Genomic DNA, 27,570 nt, shown 5'->3' with positions numbered 1-27,570 from the left:
GTAATTGATAGGCTGCTTCACTAAGTCTACAACTTGTTTGAAATCTGGAATATCTGGAATATCCTTAATCTACAATGTACCCTGCCCTCCAATTGCTCCTGGTGAATATGGATGGTACATAAACACCTACAGCAAAAGACAGAGCACACTGAAGACATAAGAGAACAATAGAGTCCACTGACTCTAGTGAGATGCCATTCCAACTGTGGGGACACTAGGAGTGCGGAGGGGCCTGTTATGTGGGATCACAAGAATACATCGTTTGTTTGTTTAAGAAAGAGAGTAACAACTTTTCAAGAAGAGTAGTCAGGAACTCAAGGCAAAGAGTATCCGTTTAGTACTCACAGAATGAGACAATCCCATTTGTGTAACTATTTTTTTAGGAAAGCAGCCAATTTAAAAAATTCCTATGTTTTTAGTTATTATGACATAGACATAAAATAACAATGTGTTTCAGCACCCATTGCAGGAATTAAGCAGAAGACTGAGATTACTGAACATGATATATCTATGACTGGGTCAAGGAAAACAGGAAGAATACGTAATGGATATCTAACCACTTAAGCATTAATCTGTTTTCATTTGTACATAATCAAATTCACATTTCCTCTAGATTAAACTGAACCAGAAGGTGTATGACGAATTGAAATTCACAACCCATTTAAATATTTCAATGACAATTTAATAAAAGTCTCTCAGAAATATATAATTTAAATCCTAGCAAAGACTGCTAACTTAATCACATTTCTGATACTAATGGAAAAACCTTAGCTGATCTGAGCTTAAAACTGCAAAGACAGGCAATTTCGACCAAGCCCTTTATTCCTGTTACTTAAACTCCTGGAAAGAATGAAAGATTATAGTCCCTGTCCTTTTATAGCAGGGGTGTCCAATATTTTGGTTTCCCTGTGACACATTGGAAGAAGAATTGTCTTGGGCCACACATAAATACATTAACAATAGGTGATGAACTGAAAAAAAATATTTCCCAAAATCTAATAATATTTTAGGCAAGGTTATGAATTTGTGTTGGGCCGCATCAAAGCTGTCCTGAGCCCCAGGTTGGATGAGCTTGTTTTTCAGTGTTTTTCGAGTCTATGCCTCCTCCATCTGATTTTTACTTCCGATAGAGACTCTTCCCAAGGTTGTGCACTACACTCAAGAATCCATTTTACTTCAAACTCTTTGGTTTTCTAGCTTTTCATGGATTGTTACCTCCTCCTTTCTTTCTTTAACTGAAATCTGCCGGCTTTACCCCCAAGAAAACACTAATTCCATTGCATTCCCTTAAAGAAGATGCTAGTCATCTCCTAAAGCCAACATCCTGTTGAATTCAAAACTGGAGTCTGAATCCCTCCAGTTTACTCTTGCGGCTTTTAGACTATTACTTTCCCCTTCAATGAATAACCCTTTACTGTTTTGAAGCTTTTATTACCAATTCTGTATGTATTCATTGCACAAACACACAAGGTCTCCTCAGATGCTGCAATCATTTGGGGTCACTCTAACTTAAACGTTTTGAAGATTTGAGGTCCTTTTTCATTAAAACCACTATCTCACCAAGACTGATTTTAAATGTCCACATGGATGAACTGTATAAAAACCTAACATTCTCAACTCCCACAATCCAAATCCCTACCACATTTGGTATTATCACTCCCACTGATAGCCTTTACCAGGTGAAACTGATTCGACCTCTGGAATCTCAACCATAATAGTCTCTTTGACTATATTCCCTCATTCTCTAAGCTCTCTCATTTACTTATAATAGTTCACTGGCATAGTACTTTGGCACTTTGACAGCAGCAAAACAGCGAATATTCTGGTCCTACTTGTTCTCCTAAGCAACTATACCCTTTCTCCCGGACTTTATTTCCCTCTCTATATAACTAAGATCCTGTTGGCTTCAATTATCCCCTCTAGGCTCACACCTGCCAAACCTCTACCTTTTGCTCAGACTCTTCTCCTCAATATTATGTTATTTGTTTCTAGCTTTCTGTTGAATATCTCAATCAAGGTATCTCTTAGAAATGTCAAACCCATCATCTTATTCTCCCAAAGTATACCTTCTTACCTCAATTTCACCTGTTTCCTCAATTCCACCTATTGCCAGAAACTCCAGATTTTAGATACTTTTCCTCTCTTTCATTCATATATAACTAGAAGGCACATCCTACCTCTTATCTCTCCTACTCTTGGCTTCTTTTATTCATTTCAAATGATACTCTCTCTTCTTTAGAACTCCACCTTCTATAATCTCCTAACTCCTTTTACAGATTCCAGTTTCCAATTCCTTGGCAATAATATGGACTAGTTTAAAGAATAGGTGCTGGACTTAGAACAAGTCAAGGCAATACTTCCCTCCTTAAAAACTCCCGAGTCCTCTTACTAAGGGAAAAAATATAAAGTTTTTAATACACCACCCAAGGCCCTCCAAGATCTGGCCTTTTCTAGCCGCCAAGTCCTAATCTCTCAAAATGTTTGCCTTCACATTCTATAGATAAACTACAACAATTTAAATTACCTAAACAGATAAATGCCATGCTATCTTCAAAATCATGTCCTCAACCACACTCTTAGCCTTCCATCTTCTAAGACTGAAGTCTTTCTGAATTTCTCATCCCCACATTCCTCCACAGGCAGAAGTCACCAATCTCTCTTTTGTGCACCCAGTGTACCCTACACGAACTCCCATCACTGTCCTGGGTCATGCTATTTATACCTACATGTTTACATGTATGTCTCTTTCTACCAGACTCTAAACCCTTAAGGATACACAGACCCTATCTGTATATACATTGATCCCCAGCATCTGGCAGAGAACCTGGCACATGGCAGATGCTTAATAAAGGTTTGCTAGAAAAGAAATAGCATATGCCATTTGACTAATCTCAATTCATAAAGAATGAGGTAGAGATGTTTTCTAAGATAATAAAATAGCAGAAGTATTGAGGTTACAAAGGTCAGACTAATTTTAAGAAACCAACAAACTGAGTAGTTTTAAAAAACAGAACCCAAACAAACAAACAAACAATTCTGGCTCTGAGATAAAACCAGAAACTTGAGAAAACATCAAAATAATTTATAGCATCAATTCAGACCACCAGATGACCAGCAGGCCAATGTAGTCCTATGGACTGTATTTCCAAGAATACACTGGGTCTAGGACAGTACTTAAAAGCAGTAGGCTGCTATTAGATAAAGAACAACAGTTTTTCAGAAGTAGAGCCTGAGGAAAAGGTTTAAGTTATTTTTTATTGTCTGATCATGCAGTTTCCTCATCAACTTTATCCTGGTCAACATGGTGAAACCCGTCTCTACTAAAAATACAAAAAATTAGCTGGGCATGGTGGCGCATGCCTGTAATCCCAGCTACTCAGGAGGCTGAGGCAGGAGAATTGCCTGAACCCAGGAGGCGGAGGTTGCGGTGAGCCAAGATCACACCATTGCACTCCAGCCTGGATGACAAGAGCGAAACTCTGTCTCAAAAAAAAAGAAAACAAAGCATAGGTTGGGCATGGTAGTTCTCATGCCTGTAATCCCAACAGTTTGGGAGGCTGAGGCAGGTGGACTGCTTAAGCCCATGAGTCTGAGACAAGCCTGGGCAACAAGGTGAAATCTATCTCTAAAAAAAAAAAAAAAAAAATCAGCTAGGCATGGTGGCATGCACCTGTAGGCTATCCAGGAGGCTGAGGTGAGAGGACCGCTTGAGCCAAGGAAGTAGAGGCTGCAGTGAGCTCTGATCACACCACTGCACTCTTGCATGGGTGACAGTGAGACTCTGTTTCAATGAATCAATCAATCTATACAGCATTAATAAAAAGGACATGCTTGGATTTACATATAACATTTATCCTTTGTTTCTGGCTTATTTCACTTAGGATAATGTTTTCCAGATTAATTCATGTTGTAGCATACATTAGAACTTCATTCCTTTTTATGGCCGAATAATATTCCACTGTATGTATATACTGCATTTTATCCATTCTTCTGCTGATGGATACTTAGCTCTTATGTATAGCTCAATGATCCATTTTGAGTTTTTTTTAATATGGTGTCACATAGGGGCACAATTTCATTCTGTTGCATAAGGAAATCCAATTGTCCCAGCCCTATCAGTTGAAGAGACTTTTCTTTCCTCTACTGAATGAACTTGGCACCACTGTCAAAAATCAACTGCAATTTGTAGCAGTTTCCTAGGGCTGCCATGACAAAGTAACATACAAGATGGCTTAAAGCCACAGAAGTTTATTCTCTCACACTCCTGGAAGACAGACTTCAAAGTCAAGGCGCTGGCAGGGCCTCATCACTCGGAAGCCTTGAGGTGGGGATCTTTATTTGACTCTTCTAGTTTCCGGTGTTAGCATAACACTAATGTCTGCCTCTATCTTCACATGGCTAACTTCCCTCTGTGTCTGTTCTTTTCCTCTTATTATAAGGACACAAATCATATGGAATTGGGGCCGAACCTAATACTTCCATATAAATTTCATTATATATTCAAAGACCATATTTCCAAATAAGGTCACATTCACAGATATGATAGAAAGTATACTGACATATCTTTTTGGGGAGGCACAATTCAATTCGCAGCAGCCATAGATGCATGCGTTTATTTCCGCTGTCTTCATTCTATTCCTTTGATCTATGTGTACCCTTATGCCAGTACCACTAGCTTTCTATTAAGTTTTAAAATTGGGAAGTGCAACTTCTCCAACTTTGTTGTTCTTTCTCAAGACTTGCAGATTGTTTTGGGGCTGGGTGCCATGGCTCAAGCCTGTAATCCCAGCACTTTGGGAGGCCGAGGTGGGTGGATCACGAGGTCAAGAGATCGAGACCATCCTGGTCACATGGTGAAACCCCATCTCTACTAAAAATACAAAAAATTAGCTGAGCATGGTGGCGCGTGCCTGTAATCCCAGCTACTCAGGAGGCTGAGGCGGGAGAATCGCCTGAACCCAGGAGGCGGAGGTTGTGGTGAGCCGAGATTGCGCCGTTGCACTCCAGCCTGGGTAATAAGGGCGAAACTCCGTCTCAAAAAAAAAAAAAGATTGTTTTGCCATTTTTAAATTTTATCAAATTTAGCCAAACTCCCTTATTTTTCCAAACTACACAACCAAAAAAATCTTTTCTCACCTAAATATAGTAACAGAAACTATAAAACTCCTAGGAAGAACACAAAGAAAAAGTTCCTGGACGTTGGCCTTGTCAATGATGTTTTAGACATCACACCAAGTGCAGGCCATAAAAGCAAAAATCAATAAATAAATGGAACTACATCCAACAAAGAAGCTTCTGCACAGCAAAGGAAATGCCTACAAACTGGGGGCAAAAGTATCTGCAAACGAGATAGCTGATAAGGACTCAGTATAAAGAGCTTATACAACTCAACAGGGGAAAACAAATAGCCCGTTTCAAAGACCTGAATAGACATTTCTCCAAAGAAGACATAAACATGGCCAGCAGGTATATGAAATGGTGGTCAATGCTATTAATCATCAGGAAAATGCAAATCCAGACCACGGTGAGATACCACCTCACACCCAAGAGGATGGCTATTACCAAAAAATCAAAAGACAACAAATGTTGGCAAGGGCATACATCTTGTATACCATAGATAGGAATGCAGATTGGTATAACCTTTATGGAAAATAATATGGAGATTCTGAAATAAATTAAAAATAGAACCACCATACAACCAAGCAATCCCTCTTCTTGGCATGTACCCAAATGAAATGCAATCACTACCTCATAAAGATACCTGCACTCCCGTGTTCATTGCAACATTATTCACAATAGCAATGATACGGAAACAACCTAAGTGTCCATTAATGGATGAACAGATTAAGAAAACTGTGATGTATGTATACAATGGAATATTATTCAGCTCTAAAAGAGAATGAGATCTTGCTATCTGCCACACTATGAATGATCCTGGAGGACACTATGTCAAGTGAAAGAAGCCAGAAAGAAAAATAGTGTATGATTTCATTTGTATGTGCAACCTAAAAAGAAAATATCAAATATGCAGAGATACAGAATAAAAAGTAGTTGAGGGAAAGGAAATGGAGAGATGTAGGTGAGAGTATACAAAGTAGCAAATATGTGGGATGAACAAGTCTAGAGATTGAAGTAGAACATGAGGACTACAGGTAATAAAATTGTACTACATATGGCATTCATGCTAAGTGGACAGATTTTAGCTGCTCTTGTCACACAAAAAGTGGGTACCTATGTGAGATGAATATGTTAATTTGCCTCATTACAGTAACTTTTATACCATTTGTATGTATCATATAACATCACATTGCGTACCTTAAAAATACATAATAAAATTTACTTTTAAAAACTGTAAACAAGGTTTGCTTGTGTTTGAACTCCTGGCAGGCATCATAATGAACATCTCTAAGTGATGAAACTAACTTCCATTATCACTGAAGTATCAACAATCAAAATTCAGTTGTATTTCATGCTATGCTGATTTTATGAACGTTTGCAATGTCTCATTTTAAAAGTGTATAGTGTGAAACTTTCTACTTACTTATAAAATTCCTTAGTCTAAGAACTTATTTTTCAAAACATAAGCCTCAAGACTTGGAACTTTCTTTAGATGATTCAAAGGGCAAAAAATTAATTCGAACAATGGATGGAGCCAATAGGAGAAAAAGTTCAAATCCAAACAGAACTGTTTTCTAAAGGAGCAGAAAAAAATGTTATACTAATTTCAAGTTTTGAATAAACACATGTAGATAAGGCTGACACAATTACCTGCAACATGAGCTCACAGTCATCTCTTCCAACAAAAATCATTTCTCGTGGCAGCCTGTGGCGAGTGCCTCCACTGCTCACCAAAAACCAGGATGTTAAGCTCATTTTCTGCTTAGCTTCTAAGTCTCTGGCAAAGCTACGTCATCCTGAAGAGAAACATGAAAAAAAAATACATTCATTTATTTTTAGCTTTAGTGGCTATTCACCAAACCCTGAAGTCCTAACAGAATTGCATTCATCAGTATTTATATTTGACTAAATGGACCGTCCACAGGTCCCAGGAAATGACATATATACTAAAGTCTCATCAGTTAAGTAAGCCCACAGACTCCACTAAGAGTCCAATTAAAAAGGAAGAGGCTAAGGTAATAAGTAGGTGCTCAGCTAGTAAGCTTTTATAGTTTTCGTACCTCTGGAAGCCTTTTAGCAAAGTTTATAAATGCTATAATCCTCAAGATAATGCTCACGTTAGCATCAAGTTAGCATTAAAAAAAGAGCAATACTGCACCAATAAATGTCTTAGATACAATGAATTCAATGAGTATATATGATATCTGATTAAGAACTATGGAGACCAAATAAACTGCTCCTTTGTCTACCAAGTGTAAACCACAGAATGCAATTTCAATTTCTTTTTCCTCATGTGTACTTTATTTTCTTAACACATCTTCCTAGAGCAATTCTGAAACATTTTGTTCTTAAACCCTTTTATGCTCTTTAAAAAACGAACTCCAAAGAGCATTTGTTTACATGGGTAATACATATACATAAGTATATAGTTTACATATTAGAAATCAAACTGGTATTTATGAATTCATTTAAAATAACAATAACTGAATTTCATTTAAGAATTACTAACATTTCTATGACAAAGTAACCATACTTTCTGAAACAAAAATAAGTGAGAAGAGTAGCACTATTTTACATTCTACAAATTGCAAGGTTCTTTGAACTGTCTTCACCATAGGCCATACCCTAGTTGAGCCCTGGCGACCCCCGTGACCTGCACGTACACCTCAGGATGGCATCCCAGAGCCAGAAAGTCTGAAGAACAAAGAAAGGCTAGCTCTGCCATTGTTCCTGCCTCAACCATTCCTGCCTTAACTGATAAGCCAACCTTATGACACTGGATATTAGACCTTGTGACACACACACACAAACCCCCACAAAAAGAACAAAAGAAGAATAGCTAGCTCCTGTGTACCCAATTAACCAAACTTTCAACATTCTACCATTGCTCTGGCTTAACTGATAAGCCAACTTTGTGACACTGGACTTTAGACCTTGTGACACTACCCCAGCATCATCCCCGTGTTTGCAAAAACCACCCTGAACTGTAACTTCTGTAACTTTCCACTGCCTACCCCAAATCTATAAAACCAACCACTATCTCACTGCCCTCCACTGATTCACTTTTCGGACTCAGCCCACTTGCACCCAGGTAAATAAACAGTCTTGCTGCTCACACAAAGCCTGTTTAGGTAGTTTCTTCATTCAGAGCGTGCGTAACACAAATTTCTTTAATGTCTACCTTAAAAAACAAAATGAAAAACCCTAATATCAGCTTTGAATTTAATCCATTGCCATATACTGCTTAACTTGCAATATGTAAAGAAAACCTGGCTTCAGACAGATAAATAGGTAGATAAGGGAGAGGTATTTTAACAAGCTTTTCAAATAATTGTAGATAGTTTTCTTTGATACTACATCAAAGCTATATAAGCAGTAGTTTCTTGATGGTTTTTTGCAATATGGAATCTGAAACAATATCAATGAACTTTTCACACAATGTTATATAAAATATGCCCTAAGTGCATGCAAAAAAAAAAACAATGTTACATAAAAATCCATCTTATACTTTGATGGGATTTTATAACACTATGTATGCATTGGTCCTTTGGAAAATATTGCTTTCCTGAGTAATGTACATCTTCCAAATATTGATGTGTTTCATTACATTATTTTAAAACATCACATTTATTAACATTACCACCTTTCTTATCATAAAACTCTTTCAGTACAGGGCAGCTGCTAAGCTCATGATGGCTGAATCAAGTTTCTAAAATTCTAACTTCCTCTTGACAGCTCAAACATTATCATCAGTCAAAAAAAAAAAAACCCATCACTTATTTTCCTTGAAGTGACAAACTCATATTGTCTACCAAATACTCAAGTCTATACAACAAAATGTGTCTTTCAGTCATTTGTTTAAAGTAAAATGGTATTTCATTAAATCAAGAGCTTAGTTCCGCAGACGACTCACATAATGACACAATTTCTCCTTCAGAAAGCCCCAGCACTTTGGTATACAGCATTAATGCTCTATGCATATTTCTATTTAGTCATATAGAATATTCAAAAGATGTGACTCCAGGGTCAGATTTAATGAAATAAATAATTTTTATCATTTCATCAAGATAATTCTTAAGTGAAACTAACTTTTAAAAAAAACCTTACAAGTATGTAGTAGTGATAAAGACACTTACTCCCTGCAGAGTTTGGTGCCACTACCTTGATCCATGCTAAAGAGCCTGAAACTTGTATTGTTTTTGTAATGTCTGGGCAAATGTCAACGCAATAAAAAAGGCAGATAATGCTTTGATAGCATTATGAAAAAGGTTTTTGACCCTGTGGACCTTGTAAGGGTTTCCCAAAGACCTGTGGACAGAGCTTTGAGAATGGATATCCTAGGTAATGGGGCTTAGTCATTAAGGGCATAAGCCATGGAGTCGAATAGACAGATATGAGTCTGAATCCTGGTTCCATCACTTTTTATTCTGCATGACCTTAGGCTAGCTATTTATCCCATGCCCCTTAGTTTCTTCTTCAATAAAATAAGAATAATGTCAGTATATACTCAAGTTCTTTCTTAAGAATCAAAAGACTATACTTGTAAATATCTTCCCATGCAATGGTATATTCCACTACACTTTGAATTAGAAGCAAACTATACTGCAGTGAAATGAAATATTCTGCAAGAAGAAATGTATCTCTACACACTAAAGCAAAATCCTATAAAATGCAGAACTTTACATTAAGGTAAAATCCTGTATATTATATGTTATCTATACAAAAAACAGTGGGTTTCACCAAAGCAATCAAATAATTTTCTATAAACCTAACACAATCAACTTTATTCCCTTCTCAGCTTATCTGATACAGTTGATTTACGTGGATTATTAGGTCTCCCATTTACTCAACTCCTTAATGCAGATGTTGTTGGTCTTCCATCTGTCTACTTGGTTTTTAGCATTTCTTTCCCCGGTTCAGAATATATGCTTCCTGGCCAAGTCTATAACAGGGAATCAAAATTTTACTGGAGAAAAAAGCCCTCCAATCTAAATGCAGTATATCATCCGCATACTGCATTTTCAGGGAAGGACAATTTTAAAACACAGCATGAATAAATAGGTCAACAGTTACACATTTACTCAAGGAAACTGAAAAAAAAAAAACAATATTAAGACATGATAAAGGCCGGGCATGGTGACTCACGCCTATAGTCCAAGCACTTTGGAGACCAAGGCAGGCCAATCACCTGGTCGGGAGTTCAAGACCAGCCTGACCAACATGGTGAAACCCCCTGTCTTTAAAAAAAAAGAAAAAAGAAAGAAATTTTTATTAAAATATTAAAAAAAATACATGTTAAAAGAAAATAAATCTAGCCTACATACAGTAAACTACAACATGACAGCCAAATATGAATTACAAACAGTTTCTTAACATAGTAAAATCACAAAGTTAGTAAGCATTATTCATATGCTATAAAAACATACTTTAAGGATTGACATATTAAGTGTAATTATATAAAATACAAATATGTAATATATAATTATATAATATAAAAATGTAATAAGTATATAGTTGGATAAAATAAAAATAATGGCTTTTTACATATTTCATCTTAACTTTAATATAACTTAAAAGAATATACAGTTTCTGAAAAATACAAACAAAACACGTAATACTCAAGATGTGGGGTATTTATTTATTGAGCTGGGGGAATGACTCTGAGAGTCCACTTACAGCTTCTCTGCTGAGTGGGAATGTGATATAAACCAAAGCTACTATGTGTTTTTATATGGGACTCTCTCCCTGTCAGACAGCTTTCCTACTGGTCCCTCAGTATTGGATACTCATTTTCTACTAATTGAATATTACTAACACACATGGATAAAACTAAAACCTGGTTGGTAGTTTCCTCAGTTGCCAAGGCACATAATTCAACTCAGATTCCTCTAAATGGTGGAAAAGGAGCCTTTGGGTTTGCAACTTGTATAGAACATGAATAAGGTCTTAACCTGATGTAATACAGGTACACTTCTTTCCAGAATTTCTGGATTAGTGCAATAGACATGGGTTTTAGAGTAGATTTTCTGAGTTAAATTATCAGTCCCCCATGCTTTCTAAATCACTGCAAAAATGTATACATTACATTTCTGCATTTCAGGTATCCTGTCTGTAAGGGGAAAAAAAACACAAGAAGATATCAATTGACAGAAATTACCTAGTGACTATTTTGGAACTCTGGCGTATAGTAAAAGAGGATGGTAAATGTCATGGAATTTCCATCCTTCATCGTAGCAGCTATCACCCATTCCATAGTCACAATCCCAGCAACTCCAAGAGCAGACTGGAGACAGCCTCCTGCATTCCTAGTGTGGCTTCCTGGAGCCAGGGTATGCAAAAAGGACCGAGTCTTCCAAATACTGGATTGCATGATCCCACTGCTGCTTTTGATTACTGAGGAACCGACATAAAAGCTGGCCACCAGTGTTTCAATACCCACAGGCCTAAGAAACTTCCAAGGAATTTATTATATAAAGACAAAGTGTGTGTGTTTGTTTCTCTTTCACCTTTTTGAGGCCAGATAGTTAAAGCAATCTTTATCAGGTTAATTGCTAACCACAGAGAAAAGAGAAGAAACTCCAGTGACCAAATACAACAAAAACTACACACCTTGCAAAAACAGTTTACCAAAGTCACAAACAGATCATCACTACAACACTCAATAAGTAAGATTCAGCAATCCCTTACTGAGAGTGGAAAAATTACATTTCCAGATCTACCACCACATGTTTAAAAGGTCTAGTTCTTACAGGGCATGGTAGCCCACATATGTAATCTCACCATTTTGGGAGGTGGAGGTGGGAGGATTCCTTGAGCCCAGGAATTCAAGACCAGCCTGGGCAACATAGTAAGACCTAATATCTGCAAAAAATAAATAGCTGGGCATGGTGGCACCCAAGAGGTTGAAGCTGCAGTGAGCCATGATCATGCCCTGTACTCCAGCCTGGGCAACAGAGTGAAACACTGCCTCACAATAAATGAATAAATAAAAATAAATAAAAAAGATAAAAAGTATAGTTCTCAAAAAATAAAAAATAACAAAATGAAAATAAGAAAAAAGATGTGACAAAGACTATCCTGTTAAAGTCCATTGCAGTTATTAGTTGAAAGTGTTAAATCAACTGTTTACTATCTTACATATGATGAATGAGCTAAAAAAAAAAACCATCAACAAAAAAATTAGCAAAATGGTATATGAGAAAAACGAGAATATCAACAGGAAGACAAATATTATGAAAAGGAACCAAACAAATTCTGGAGCTGAAAAGCAGAATAAGTTATATAAGAAAAACGCACTTAGAGGGACGATCCAAGATGGCCGATCGCTAACATCCCGGGATCGCAGCTCTCAGTGAAGGCACAGAGAACTAGAGGACGCCACACTTTCAGACAAATTCTTGTCGCTCACGGAGCAGAAGATCCCCAGTGGAGGAAACACACGGGTCGCCAGCACAACTCTAGTGGCCGGCGCAGCGGTTCCGCCAGCACCTCGGCGCGGCAGCTCTCGGAGCAGAGTAAACAGGACCGCTTCCCCTTCTGACTGAGGTTTGGAGCCCCGCGAAGGCAGAGTCGCCCATTACGGACACAAGAAGGAAGCCCGACAGGGGAATCCTGGGAAGAAAAGCACCATCAGTTTTAACGCCGCTGCTCTGGCCCTGGGAACTAACAACCTGGACGCCCACTCAAGAGACCTAATCTGAAAGTTGGTAAATTCAAAGACGACAGGAGGATAAATTTACAATGACGGGAAGAAACCAGCGTAAAAAAGCTGAGAATACTCAAAGTCAGAACGCCTCTCCCTCTAAAGATGATCACAGTTCCACATCAACAATGGAACAAGGCTTGATGGAGAACTAGCGCATCTGGATGACAGAATCACTCTTCAAGGAATGGATAATAACAAACTTCGGTGAGTTAAAAGAACATGTTGTAGCCCAACGTAAAGAAACTAGGAACTTTGAAAAAAGGTTTGATGAAATCCTATTGAGAATAGACAACTTAGAGAGGAGTATGAGTGAATTAATGGAACTGAAGAATACAATACAGGAACTCCGAGAAGTATGCACAGGTTTAAACACTCGAATTGTTCAAGCAGAAGAAGGGATATCAGAGGTCAAAGTCCAACTTAATGAAATAAAACGTGAAGAAAAGATTAGAGAAAAAAGGCTAAAAAGGAATGAGCAAAGTCTCCAAGAAATGTGGGACTATGTGAGAAGACCAAATTTACGTTTGATAGGTGTACCTGAATGCGACGGAGAGAATGAATCCAAGCTGGAAAATACCCTTCAGGATATTATTCAGGAAAATTTTCCTAAACTAGCAAAGCAGGTCAATATTCAACCCCAGGAAATACAGAGAACACCACAAAGATATTCCTCAAGAAAAGCAACCCCAATGAAATAAAACGTGAAGAAAAGATTAGAGAAAAAAGGCTAAAAAGGAATGAGCAAAGTCTCCAAGAAATGTGGGACTATGTGAGAAGACCAAATTTACGTTTGATAGGTGTACCTGAATGCGACGGAGAGAATGAATCCAAGCTGGAAAATACCCTTCAGGATATTATTCAGGAAAATTTTCCTAAACTAGCAAAGCAGGTCAATATTCAACCCCAGGAAATACAGAGAACACCACAAAGATATTCCTCAAGAAAAGCAACCCCAAGGCACATAATCGTTAGATTCACCAGGGTTGAAACAAAGGAGAAAATACTAAGGGCAGCCAGAGAGAAAGGTCAGGTTACCCACAAAGGCAAGCCTATCAGACTTACAGCAGATCTCTCAGCAGAAACTCTACAGGCCAGAAGAGAGTGGGGGCCAATATTCAACATCCTCAAAGAACAGAACCTTCAGCCCAGAATTTCATATCCAGCCAAACTAAACTTCACAACTGAAGGAAAAATAAAATCTTTTATGAACAAGCAAGAACTCAGAGATTTTATTACCACCAGGCCTGCTTTACAAGAGCTTCTAAAAGAAGCATTACACACAGAAAGAAACAACCAGTATTAGCCTTTCTAAAAATATACCAAAAAGTAAAGAGCACCAACATAAAGAAGAATTTACACCAACGAATGGATAAAACAGCCAGTTAACATCAAATGGCAGTAACCCTAAATTTAAATCGACTAAATCCCCCAATCAAAAGACACAGCCAAAACCCAATGGCATGTTACATCCAGACCTGTTTCACATGCAAGGATACACAAAGACTCAAAACAAAGGAATGAAGAAAGATTTACCAACCAAATGGAGAGCAAAAATAAATAATAAATAAATAAAAAGCAGGAGTTGCAAATCTCGTATCGGATAAAATAGATTTTAAAGCAACAAAGATACAGTGGTAAAAGGATCAATGCAACAACAAGAGCTAATGATCCTAACACCCAGATACATAAAGACTTACACTCAATGAGACAAAAAATTAATAAGGATATCAAGGACTCAAACTCAGATCTGGAACAAGTAAACTTAATAAATATTTATAGAGCTCCCCACTTCAAATACACAAAATATACATTCTTGTCAATACCACATCACACCTACTCATAAGTTTAAATGAAACATTGATTGGCCATTATTAATACCCAATTTTTTTCAGAATAAAGCAATATTTCCGTTTACTCTCCCTCTTTCTCTTCCTCTTTCTTCCTCTCCTTTACTTATTTTTTTTTTCTTTCCTTCTCTCAAAAAAAGAAATCAACTTGTAAACCTCTAGATCCAGGTCAGCAATGTCTCTCTCATTGCTTGATTTCCTTCCTTCCCTTCCCTGCCCTTCCCTCCCTCCCTCCCTCCCCCTTCTTCCCTTCCTTCCTTCCTTCATCCCTTCCTTCCTCCCTCCCTACCATCCTCCTTCCCTCCCTTCCTGCCTTCCTCCCAAAAAAAAAAAGAAAAAAGAAAAAAGAAAAACGCGCTAGAGGGGCTCAAAAGCAGATATAAACAGGAGTTAGAAAGGTTTAGTGAACATGAAAATAAGATCATTGAAGTTGTCTTATCTTCAATGTGAGAAGCAGAAAAACAAATGAAATAAAATGAACAGAGCCTGAGGCACCAATAGGATACCATCAGACATACTAACATATACATTACAGGTCTCCCAGAAGGAAATATGACAGAAAAGTATTTCAAGTCTTAATAAAAAAATACTTTCAGAATACATCAATATACACATCCTAGAAGCTCAATAAATGACCAGCAGATAAACTCAAAGAGCTCCACATAAGAAACATTATAGTCAAATTGACAAAACCTAAAGAAATAGAATTTTGAAACAGTGATAGAAGTGATTCTTCATGTACAATGGATCCTCAGTAAGATAAACAGCAGATTTCTTCTCACAAACTATGGAGGCTAGAAAGCAGTGGGAGGTCAGTGAAAAAGGAGGGAAAAAGCCAACTGGCTATCTTTCAAACATTTTTGAAAGCAAGCAGAAATTAAGATATTTCTAGTTACACAATATTTGACACGGTTTCTTTTTGTCAGTACAATGCACTCTCACTCTCTCTCTATTTCTCTCTCTCTGCTTGAACTCATGAAGTGCTGCGATTACAGGTGTGAGCCAGCATACCTAGCCTTCACTGTCTCTTCTAATACTGTCGTATTTATTCTTGAAAGCAGACTAGATATAATACAACATTATATCAGTCTCTATCTACTGTACTTATCAATTTCAGCACTTAAGAAATTTCAGAGTATGAGAAAGTACAAAACTAACAGTTTTGTTTTTCAGTAAGTTCATTCCCACTTCCCCAGGGCACAGTCAGACATTCTTTTCTCTGCAGTCCCACAATATTTGTTCAAACATTTATTACACTATAATTTAGACTACAGTTTTTGGCATTAATAATTCTATACTGTAACTATATGATTACATCTCAAGTTGATGAGATCTTTGAAGGCAGAAAAACCATCTTCCTCCATCCCTCCCTTCTTTCAACAGCTATTGAGAAGCCTGCAGAATCCATGCATTCTGAGGATCGGGGGCACACAAAGATAAAACAAAAAAATCTTGCCTCAAGGAACTCACTACTATAGGGAATGGTAGTTAGCAGATGCCATGAGAGAGATAAGCCTATGGTATTTCTAGAACAACAGGAGGTTGTCATTACTCCAGACATGGATGGTAGCAGTAGGGATGGTATCATTGTAAATCAGCCCAGAGCTGAAATACAGAGACATTTTTTCATCTTCATATCCCTTGAGCTTAGCCCAAAGTTTTATCTGGAGTGAGCATCTGACAAGCTATTTTCAATGAATGAGTAGCCTCTGGGCTGCTACAAGTCTTGAAGTGAGGATAACCTAGAAATTTCCAGAGGCAGGAAGTGAAATTAATAATCTAACCTTTAACAGCAATTAAATCTAGCCATTAAATCCTAGTTCCAGTTCTCTTCGGTTGCCTCTTTATTATTCTTTGTCTTTTTTTTTTTTTTTTTTGAGATGGAGTCTCTGTCACCGAGGATGGAGTACAGTGGCATGATCTCAGCACACTGCAACCTACGCCTCCTGGGTTCAAGCAATTCTCCTGGCTCAGTCTCCCAAGTAGCTAGGAGTACAGGCGTGCGCGTGCACTGCCACACCCAGCTAATTTTTGTCTTTTTCATAGAGACAGGGTTTCACCATGTTGGCCAGGATGGTCTCGATCTCTTGACCACAGGATCCACCCGCCTCAGCCTCCCAAAGTGCTGGGATTACGGAGTGAGCCACCACACCTGGCCTCTTTGTCTTTTTGTCACGTAAAGCTGTTTTCACCAGTGATCTCACCAAAGTTTAAAGCTCAGACATTTGGATGTCAGATGGATGTGAGCACTGGCCCACCTTCCAGTCCCATTTACATCATTACATTTACAGCTAAAGCTATCATTAACTTTAAAACTGGCTTCCTGCTAGATCAGAGTTCTTTTCATGATTTAATGGACTAAAATATTAATAGCCAAGCTTTACATTTAAATAAACATGAAACAAAGAAAAATTGCAGTTATTGAGCAGAGCATACAGCTTCACTACACAGGTTTCAACATTATGTACATTTTACTGCTTTTTAGAAATATCTTTAAAAGTTGCTACTAGTCACATATAATTCAAATCAAGGAATGATGGCAAGAGGGGTCTGAGTGATGTTAATTACTATAATACTTAAGTTGAGACAGGCAATAATGAATAGTGCACTTGATACATGACAATATTACAAGAGAACTACAAAATAGGGCACCGTATCAACCATAAAAAGAAACTGGTTTATTCAAATTATTAAGCCTGAGAAAAAATCATTATTATAAAAATGATAGTCAGTGTATAAAATTACTTGAGCTAAAACACATGTTAGGGGCAATCTGTCCTTATTCTCTGGCAATTGGCTGGCTGATTCATCACCAGATGGCTTTACAGAGAATAAACCTCTTCTTACCCTACAACTCCTGCTATTGCAGAGAAAGAAATACCTGGCTTCACAGTAGGACTAGCCCTCTACATATTAGAAAATGCTTTCTTTTAGCCTATGTATTTCTCATTTTAATAAGATATTAATCTACTTAGGCATACATGTGACAACTTTTCTTTTGGTACCAACAGGTGACAATAATCTCCATGGGCTTGGCCCAGGACCTAGCTTTGTTTCCTGAATGAATATATTGTACGAGAAAGAAGATCTGGTTTTCTTAATAAAATCAATGAAAATATAAACAAAGGGGGGTAAAAATGATAAACTTTACCTTACAAAACTGTAATCTGAACAGTAGTACAGCTTATAAACTAAAATAAACACACTAAGGCATTAGATCAACTGGGATCTGTAATTTTGTCGTGTCTTTTACCCCATCACACCAAGTATCTAAAAGACACAATTTTAAACAAATGTATAAATTCAGGAATACTATTTCACATTTTCACCCCTAAAATGTTCCTAACATAAACTATATCCTCAACACCAGCAGTCTGTCTTTCGATGCCACATATTTCTGAAAATGAAGGAAATAATTAGGAGTGGCAATTCAACTAAGGATTCATGATCAAGTAAGGTGCAAATATACGTTATCACTCAGGATCAAATAAAATGGAAACCAGATTATAAAAGCAAATCATTTTATTCGTAATTGGTAGAATTTATTGAACACTTAATGTGAGACAGGCACTGTTCTAAGAATTTCACATATGTGTGTATACATACATAATTGTTTTTAACTACAAAAATGCTTCAAGTTGGAGAAAATGAACATAAACATTATACAATGATTACATATGATGACTCTGTTTTACAGAGTACTATAAAATAAAACCCAGTAGTAAGCACTATAAGACACTGAGGAAAGAGAGTGGATCAAGACAGAAAAAGTTCCTAATGTCATAGAAGCAAAAATAGACAAATAGTAAATAAATGAATAAGAAAACTTCAGGGACAATGGGAAGAAGGAAACATGAAAAACCAAAGAGAAGAAGATAATTCGGGGGGTGCTCTTTAAGCTGGGGTGGTAGGGAAATATCTTTGAGAGAGTGATATATGCTTAGAACATATTCAAAAATTCTACATAATGAAATACACTCTTGGAAAAAATTTATTTATTTTAAATCTCCACCCTTATTTATATAGTTATTCCAAAAGAATAAATCCACAGCTGTGTTTTTTTTGGATACTTACGAAGATACTTGTTTCATCCTCATGTGAACAAACTCATTACTGGGAAAATTTCTGCTTTCATACACTCATGATTATTCTGGAATGATTGCTCTAAATTTTACCTTTACCATCTGCCATATACATTATTAATTCTTTTTTAAAAGGAAATTAAAGCAAATAGGTATAAAAGAAAGAAATATAAGCTGCAACTTAAATCTGAAATAGCATTAAAACAGAAAACCCCACTTTTCATAAAAATAGGTGAAGATGACATTCCAAATGCCAAGCCACATATTCTATATCTGAGTTTATTACATATTTTTTAAAGAAGACTTAGATTTGACGGAAAAGTTACACTTTTCCATAAATTATCTAGGCATTAAAAATTCTTGCTAGGTTTTCCCTGCCAGTTTATGAAAAATGCAAAGTCTAACTTGTTTTCTTCTGGAGAACTGCACTACCCTTATTAAAGCATAATTTTGGTGTTGCTTTACACCAAAAAATCAGTTAAGGCTTAGATTCAGACATTTATCAAGTACCTCCTTTGTGTCAGTGTGCTAGCTGCTTATATTAATACTTGCATCCTTTCATTTAACTCCCCAAACAATCATTCAAAAAACATTTTTCCCTGAAGAAAACTACAGTTAAAGGCTTATTCAAGGCTACAAATACAGTATAAACAGGAGCCACCTAGATTCAAATCTGGGCCTTCAGCTACGAAATACTGGGCTTTTCCCACAAATTGTTATCTCCTTTGTATTTTTCTTAAATATACCTTAACATGATGCAGGTGATTCCGACAGTCTGGGATTTGGCAAGAGTTTGAGTATCACTGATGTGCAATACATTTTAACTTAAAGAGTTCTCTGACACGCTGGGCAATAACTGCCAACAGTTCATGTAAATGTTAGCCTATTTCCAATCTTCTCAGCCACATTCTCTCCTCGAGAAGTCCACAGACAAAACGTAATCCGTTATTTACACCAAAACCCAAAAACAAGCTGACCAAAATTAGCAGATCAATCTAGAGAAATGAGGCAAATGTAGTAAGTTGGAGTGTAGTAAAATGGAGGTTTCTTAGAAACCTAGAATCTGAAGGAATAGTAAACTATCTCTACGTTCACTAAACAACTATAAATCTGAAAAACTGTCAGATCATAGAGCACTAGGAGCAGAAAAAGGCTCACAAAGCTGTTTCAAAGAGCTGAAACTGTCTAAAGGAGGGAGTGACAATGGGAAGAAAGCAGTGGGAGTTAAGGGTCTGTAAGACCCTGAAAGCCAAACGTTGTGATTCACTGTTCTTAGCTCACTCATGACAACAATTTCCCTGCCATGTGTGCGCAACTAATTTGGGCAATACCACTAATTCTTGTGCCCTTTAAAAATGGTTCTGTTCATCTTTAATACCTTTACTCATTCACTATACATTAACTATTTGGGAAGTGGTGCAAATCATTTCCATCACAGTATCAGAATAACATATGAAAACCGAATTGAAACTTCAAAGTGTAGAAAACTAAAAACTCTCAGAGTATATTTTAAGAATGTAATGGCTAGGCACAGTGGCTCATGCCTGTAATCCTAGCACTTTGGGAGGCTGAGGCAGGTGGATCACAAGGTCAGGAGACCGAGACTATCCTGGTTAACATGGTGAAACCCCGTCTCTACTAAAAATACAAAAAAATTTGCCAGGCATGATGGCATGCACCTGTAGTCCTGGAGGCTGAGGCAGGGGAATCGCTCGAACCGGGGAGGCGGAGGTTGCAGTGAGCCGAGATCGTGCCACTGCACTCTAGCCTGGGCGACAGGGCGAGAATCCATCTCAAAAAAAAAAAAAAAGAATGTATGTAGTGACTATATCACTAATACTCTTTACTGCATAACAGTCAGTTGCTAATTACTAGCCTAAATTATTCAGTTTTTCTTTCTATCTTCATGTTAAATTATAATTTTTATAAATATCTTTGTACCGGCACTGTGCAATAGCCTGTGATGATGGAAATATTCCTGTCTAATATGTTAGCCACAAGCCATGTGTTAACTACTGAGCACTTAAAATACTGCTAATAAAACTAAAAAGATCAATGTTTAATTTCATTTAATTTTAATTAATTTAAATTTACATATTCATACATGGCTAGTGGTACTCTAGCTAGTTCAGTTCTCAAACCAACAAATGACACTGTTACTTTCATTAAGGATAGCTTTCGTTAAATAACTCATACCTACAGCCGATAAAATAATGGATGCTGGAAAAGAAAATTCCAATCTAATCAAAAGAAAATAAGGTGCTTTGTATTTTAATTTATTTAACATAGTATCACTGTAGGCCGGGCATTGTGGCTCATGCCTGTAATCCCAGCACTTTGGGAGGCTGAGGTGTGTGGCTCACCCTAAGGTCAGGGGTTCAAGACCAGCCTCTTCAACATGGTGAAAGCCCATCTCGATTAAAAATACAAAAAATTAGTCGGGCATGGTGGTGGGCACCTGTAATCCAAGCTACTGGGGGCTGAGGCAGGAAAATCAGTTGAGCCTGGCAGGTGGAGGGTGCAGTGGGCCGAGATCATGCCACTGTACTCCAGCCTGGGTGACAGAGTGAGACTCTGTCTCCAAAAAGGCAGCATCATTATGAATTTCATATAAATTAGTAAATTACATAAACAATCAGGTCTATCTTTTGTCTACAATTTTAAAATATTCATTGTATTAGCAAGTCTGTTCTTTCATATATTGTAATTCTTAGGTTACTGATGTTTAAAGTGATTAGGGTTTATCTTTACCAGAAGGCCATGAGGTATGTAATAATTCACTGGAATTGTTTTGTAGTTTGATTATTTCTGAGAAGATGAAATATGAGAATTCTCTTAAGGGAGGGAATCACTAGGCACAGCCAGCCTAAAGAATATTCAACTCTGGGAGGCTGAGATGGGAGGATCGCTTGAGCCTAGGAATTCAAAACCAACCTCGGCAACAAAGTGACACCTTGTCTCTATGAAAAAAAAAATAGCCAGGTGTCGTGGCGTGCACCTGTAATCCCAGCTACAAGGGAGACTGAGGCAGGAAGATGGCTTGGGGCCAGGAGGTCAAAGACGCAGTGACCCAAAATTGCGCCATTACACTCTAGCCTGGGCAACACAGTGAACTGTCCTGAAAAAAAAAAAAAAGAATATTGAGACGTATTTCATTTAGAGAAGAGCTTCAGCAATTTTAAGGGTAAAAAGCAGCTAAAATAGATAAAAGATTATTGGCATCAATAGCTAAAAAATGGAAGTAACCCAAACCTAATGGTAGATACGTTTTTTAAAAGTATAATTTTCCTCATTATAAATTTTCATATAGCAGACATACTAGAGTGTATGGTATATATATATATACATATATATATATATATATATATGTATTAAAGACAAAAATCATCTAATCAGAAAGTAATTTTGTAACAGAATTTAGTCAACATATTAGTAAACTTGAATTTCCAAAGTCAAAGTGATTTTTGGAATTTGAAGAACTGTTTAAAATGTCCTCCCAAGTGTTAAATCTAACGATCTTTAGTATTCCTATCTTAAATTACCTCTCAATATCTTTGACCACTCTTGCCTCCTACAAATATCACTCTGGTTTTCTCTCTCTTCTGTGGGCACTCCTCAATCTCTTTGAAAGTGTTCACTTCTTCTTTAAATTCTGTTTTTTAGGGGTTACTTCCCTATACATAATCCCTTCGGGACTTCTTTGAAAACCCTGGACTTCCAATATCGCTAACTATAATGTCATACATATAATTTTAAGTCAAAATTGTTTTACAAGATCCAGACCTTACCTCTAACTGCTTACTAGTTATTTTCCATTCAACGACCTCATGACCTTCTCATAATTTTTAAAAAGCAGAACCCCTTTTTCTAATGAATGTGCCTCTTTTCCTATTCTCTGTGTCTTAGTGAATAACATCACCAACTGCCCAGGTATTTTCTCTCCCTATCTAGCTATTTTCAGGTAAGTCATCATGCCCCTTCGATTCTACCTCCTAGGTATCTTTCCTGGTGCCATTCCTCTTATCCCACTGGTACTCACCAACAAATTACTGTAGAACTCTTTTACCTGAACCCCTCACCTCTAGCCTCCCACTCTCCAAATCTTTCCTTTCTTCAGCTATCGAAATTACATTTATAAAAGCAAATCTACTAATTTTACTCCTCAATTTTCAATAGCTACCTGTAGAGCTCGATAGAATTAAACTTCAATTTTCATAAAAAGCCCTGTAACCCCCCCGCATTACTCTACTCCTCCCTGTATTCCATGCTCAACTGAATTTAGAAGTGAAAGCTCTACTCTGTTCCAAGACCTGTCATATTGAACTTCTCAGCAATCACTTCCCCCAGAAACACTTCCATAAAATTCCCAGCCTCCCAATTCTGATCAGCTATCTTGCCCTTCAAATATACCTACAGGAACTCCTAAGCTTCTTTGTATAAAATATGTTTATTTTTGTCTATTTTCCCCTATAAGTTGAGGTGCTTGAGTAAAGTGACTATTACTTAGTAATTCTGGTATCTCTTGTACCTTGCACAGATGCCTGAAACTTTAGTGAATGTTCAATAAATATTAATAGGTACTTGTGGCACAATATAAAATTTTTTGGTAAAGTTTTATCAGTAGGCCAACGGCCAGTATTAGAAATCTGACATAAAATTCATTGGGAATTTTCTAATTACTCAGTAATATTAATACAATCTGGCCTGGTGTGGTGGCTCATGCCTGTCATCCCAGCACTTTAGGAGGCCGAGGCGGGTGGATCACCTGAAGTCAGGAGTTTCGGACCAGTCTGGCTAGCATGATGAAAACCTCTCTATTAAAAATACATAATTAGCCAGGCATGGTGGTGCATGCCGATAATCCTCGCTACCTGGGAGGCCAAGGCAGGAGAATCGCTTGAACCCAGGAGGTGGAAGTTGCAGTGAGCTGAGATTGCACCACTACATTCCAGCTTGGGCAACAGAGCAAGACTCCATCTAAAAAAAAAAAAGAATACAATCCATTTAATACAATTCACACTAGAATTGCAGTAAGTGACCCATCTGATCGGTTTCAGTATTCATCTCATTACTTCTGAAGTTAAGCAGTGGCTATCACCATTAGATGTTCCCCCTTATTTCCTAGGAAGACCCTTGGTTAAGGAGATCACCTTAAGCCAATGGTTCTTCTACCTAGAATCACTTGTGGAGATTTTTAATACAAGCACAATAAATACATACTTTTATGTGTATTATGTTTTTATCAATGTCTAGGCTTCATATCTGAAGACTTGAACTTATAACTGGTAACATATAGGTATCTGTATTTTTTTTTTAATTCTACAGACTTTTTTGTGCACAGATTAAGAAGTAGTCACTTATTTATATTTTTATTTTTTTGGGACAGAGTTTTTGCTCTGCTGTCCAGGCTAGAATGCAATAGTACAATCTCAGCTCACTGGCACCTCTGCCTACTGGGTTCAAGTGATTCTCCTGCCTTAGCTGGGATTATACGTGGCCGCCACCATGCCCAGCTAATTTTTATATTTTTAGTAGAGACGAGGTTTCACCATTTTAGCCAGGCTGGTCTTAAACTCTTGACCTTAGGTGATCCCCCTGCCTTGTCCTCCCAAAGTGTTAGGATTATAGGTGTAAGCCACCGTGCCTAGCCAGAAGCACTAATTTATACAACAAAGTGCTTAAAATTCCATTTTCACACTGTGAAAACAAAATTCACAGTTTTAATAATACCTACATGAACAGAGAATTGCAGAAGGCAAATTTTATTTTGTGCAGGAGGGCGCCTCTGAACATAAAAATGAAAAGAAAGTTAATGAAACATAACTTTTTGCATGAATTATTTAGAAGTACTAAGAAATATGAATATTTTGAATCACAAATTCAGCTCAGACCAAGTGTTGCAAATATGCTCCACATTAAGACTACAAAACTTGGGCCGGGCGCGGTGGCTCAAGCCTGTAATCCCAGCACTTTGGGAGGCTGAGGCGGGTGGATCACGAGGTCAAGAGATCGAGACCATCCTGGTCAACATGGTGAAATCCCATCTCTACTAAAAATACAAACAATTAGCTGGGCGTGGTGGTGCACGCCTGTAATCCCAGCTATTCTGGAGGCTGAGGCACAGGAATTGCTTGAACCTGGGAGGCATAGGTTGTGGTAAGCGGACATCATGTCATTGCACCCCAGCCTGGGTGACAGAGTAAGACTCCATCTCAAAAAAAAGAAAAGACAAAAAAAAAAAAAAAAAACAACTAGAAAGTGCAAATCAGAAAAACCAGGCACTAGTAATTTAATCGCCTTATAAAACAGTGTTAACATCCCTTCTCTTATAAAAATGCCATTATAACTAAAATGACATATGATAGGAATGCTTCACCTTCTACAAAGGTATTTTAGAATATAAAAGGTGATATGATGAGAGCTATAAAGAGATTTTCCTAACTACATCAAGAAAACGTAGGCTGGGCACGGTGGCTCACACCTGTAATCCCAGCACCTTGAGAGGCTGAGGTGAGTGGATCACCTGAGGTTAGGAGTTTGAGACCAGCCAGGCCAACATGGTGAAACCTCGTCTCTACTAAAAATACAAAAATTAGGCAGGCATGGTGACAAGTGCCTGTATTCACAGCTACTGGGGAGGCTGAGGCAGGAGAATCACTTGAACCCGAAAGATGGAGGTTGCAGTAAGCTGAGATCGTGCCATTGCACTCCAGCCTGGGTGACAAGAGCAAAACTTTGTCACACACACACACAAAGCCTATTTTCTAATCTCTCAAATAGACTCCTTCAGCTTAGACTGCATGGGTTGACAATATGGGAGGGGAGAGGTAGAGAGAGTGGGCTATGAAGCCGACTGCGAGATTCAAAAGAAACAAACAGAAAAGATATTAGAGCACAGGAAAAGCACCATGTACTGATTTAGAATGTAGACTGGAGGAGGAGACTACAAACCGGGCCCAAGAACAGGAGAGAAAGAAAAGTCAAACATTAGAAATCCTAGTGACAAAAAACAGACAGCTGAGGAGGAGATGAAAGGAAATAGTTGTCAAAACAGCACTCTTTGATGAAATATTCCTGCCTCTCATCTCATTATATTTGAAGGGAAGGGGATGTTAACTTGTAATTGATCTCATATCTACTAGGAAAAGGTGCCAGATTCTATTAATGAATTATGTTCCAAATGTTATTCACAACAAACACTAGACCTGCTTCTGCTAGATACCAAACAGTCCCATCCCCTTGTCCCCAGGGTATGGTGCCCTCCCCAAAGTTCTAAATTTTACTCTATTTACCTTTCACCGAGTTGGATTCTATTTGTTCTGACCTCCCAATTTATACATTTTGAATTCTCGATTCTTTACAGTAGATCCTTAACATACTGGAATTTGTGACACATCACTTAGAATCATAGGGTAAAGGCTAGGTGTGGTGGCTCATGCCTATCATCTCAGTGCTTTGGGAGGTCAGGACACTTGAGCCCAGGAGTTTGAGGCTGCAGTAGGCTATGATCATGCCACCGCACTCCAGCCTGGGCAACAGAGTGAGAGGGAAGGAATGAGAAAGGAAGGAAGGAAGCAAAGAGTCACAGGGTAAAACTTTAAGCAAGGGCTCTTATTTTTACTGAATAGCCCAACACAGAATTCCTCACATAGGCGAAGAAGGGTAGGGGGATAGTGGAAGTGGAAGGTAGTAAGATACAAAATTTAGAATGAATAATTTACTCCTGGATTTGCTATTAAAGGTTATTAGAGAAACAATATATGCTTCCTTATATAGCTCTTCAGCTTAAAAAACAAAAACAAAATTCAACTTACCATTCCTCTTTAGAAGTAGAGGACAACACACACACATGCACACGCACACGTATGCACACACACATACCCCACCCCCAAAAGGAGTTAACTCGATGTCATCCGGGTCAATTTAGTTAGCTAGCTATTTACAGAAACACCTAGTTCACCAATACCACTGGAGTGAAAAACAGTATGTTCATTTTTTTTAACTTTGTTTAATTAACAGTGATTGATTGTAAAATATTTCAACAGTACATTCAGAAAATGTAAAACTGAAACATAATTAGTCTCAATTAATTTAAGAGGACTTTTCTTAAACACACCCAAATACTAATATCTGCAATTTACTTTGAGATGCTTCAGAATATAAGATACAGTGATGAACAGAATGATGAATAAACCGCTAGATATGTGATAAAACTGGTATCGTGTTACTGGTAGGATCAAGATGGTAAGTGTATGAGTAGTCGCTGTGAAATTCTTTCAACTCTCCTGTAAGTTTGAGAATTTTCTTAAAAAAAAAAAAAAGAAAGAAAAAATCTAGAATAACCCCCCAACACAGCTCCTTATCTCACACTCGCTCTCATATACATACACCCTCAAAAACTTATCACCCAATTTAACTCTAGTGAAAAGAGGAAATTAAAAAACAAATAGTTTAGAAAGTAAAAACTCTGGGCCAGGCACAGTGGCTCATGCTTGTAATCCCAGCATTTTGGGAGCCCCAGGCGGGCAGATCACCTGAGCTCAGGAGTTTGAGACCAGCCTGGGCAATATGGTGAAACCCCATGTTTATCAAAAACACAAAAATATTAACTGGGCATGGTGGGGTGTGCCCTGTATTCCCAGTTACATGGGGGACTCAGGTGAAAGGATTGCTTTGAGCCCAAAAGATCAAGGCTGCAATGAGCCAAGATCCTGCCACTGCACTCTAGCCTGGAGGCCAAAGTGAGACCCTGTCTCAAAAAAAGAAAAAAAAAAGAGATCAAAAACTATGGAGAGTTATGCAATAAACTGACACAACA

General features: G+C 37.7%; 1 protein-coding gene across 23 annotated transcripts in view; it reads right to left on the bottom strand.

The window, feature by feature from the left end:
* The window catches only part of CEP170 (centrosomal protein 170), a 137,218-nt gene that overhangs the window by 99,743 nt on the left and 9,905 nt on the right, over positions 1–27,570 (bottom strand). For 20 of the 23 annotated variants that reach the window (XM_008985731.5, XM_002760863.7, XM_008985732.5 and 17 more), the window contains exon 2: positions 6,769–6,914. In XM_008985731.5, coding sequence (XP_008983979.2) covers positions 6,769–6,873 — 105 coding nt within the window. In that variant the 5' untranslated portion in view covers positions 6,874–6,914. Of the gene's footprint in view, positions 1–6,768; positions 6,915–20,431; positions 20,545–27,570 lie in introns of all 23 variants that reach the window. The other 3 variants (XM_078357202.1, XM_078357204.1, XM_078357205.1) reach the window with 1 other exon arrangement.

The sequence above is a fragment of the Callithrix jacchus genome, chromosome 19, assembly GCF_049354715.1.
Source record: "Callithrix jacchus isolate 240 chromosome 19, calJac240_pri, whole genome shotgun sequence".
NCBI lineage: Eukaryota > Metazoa > Chordata > Mammalia > Primates > Cebidae > Callithrix > Callithrix jacchus.
Note: the sequence above shows the minus strand (reverse complement) of the source record. Positions and strands in the feature narration are given on the sequence as shown.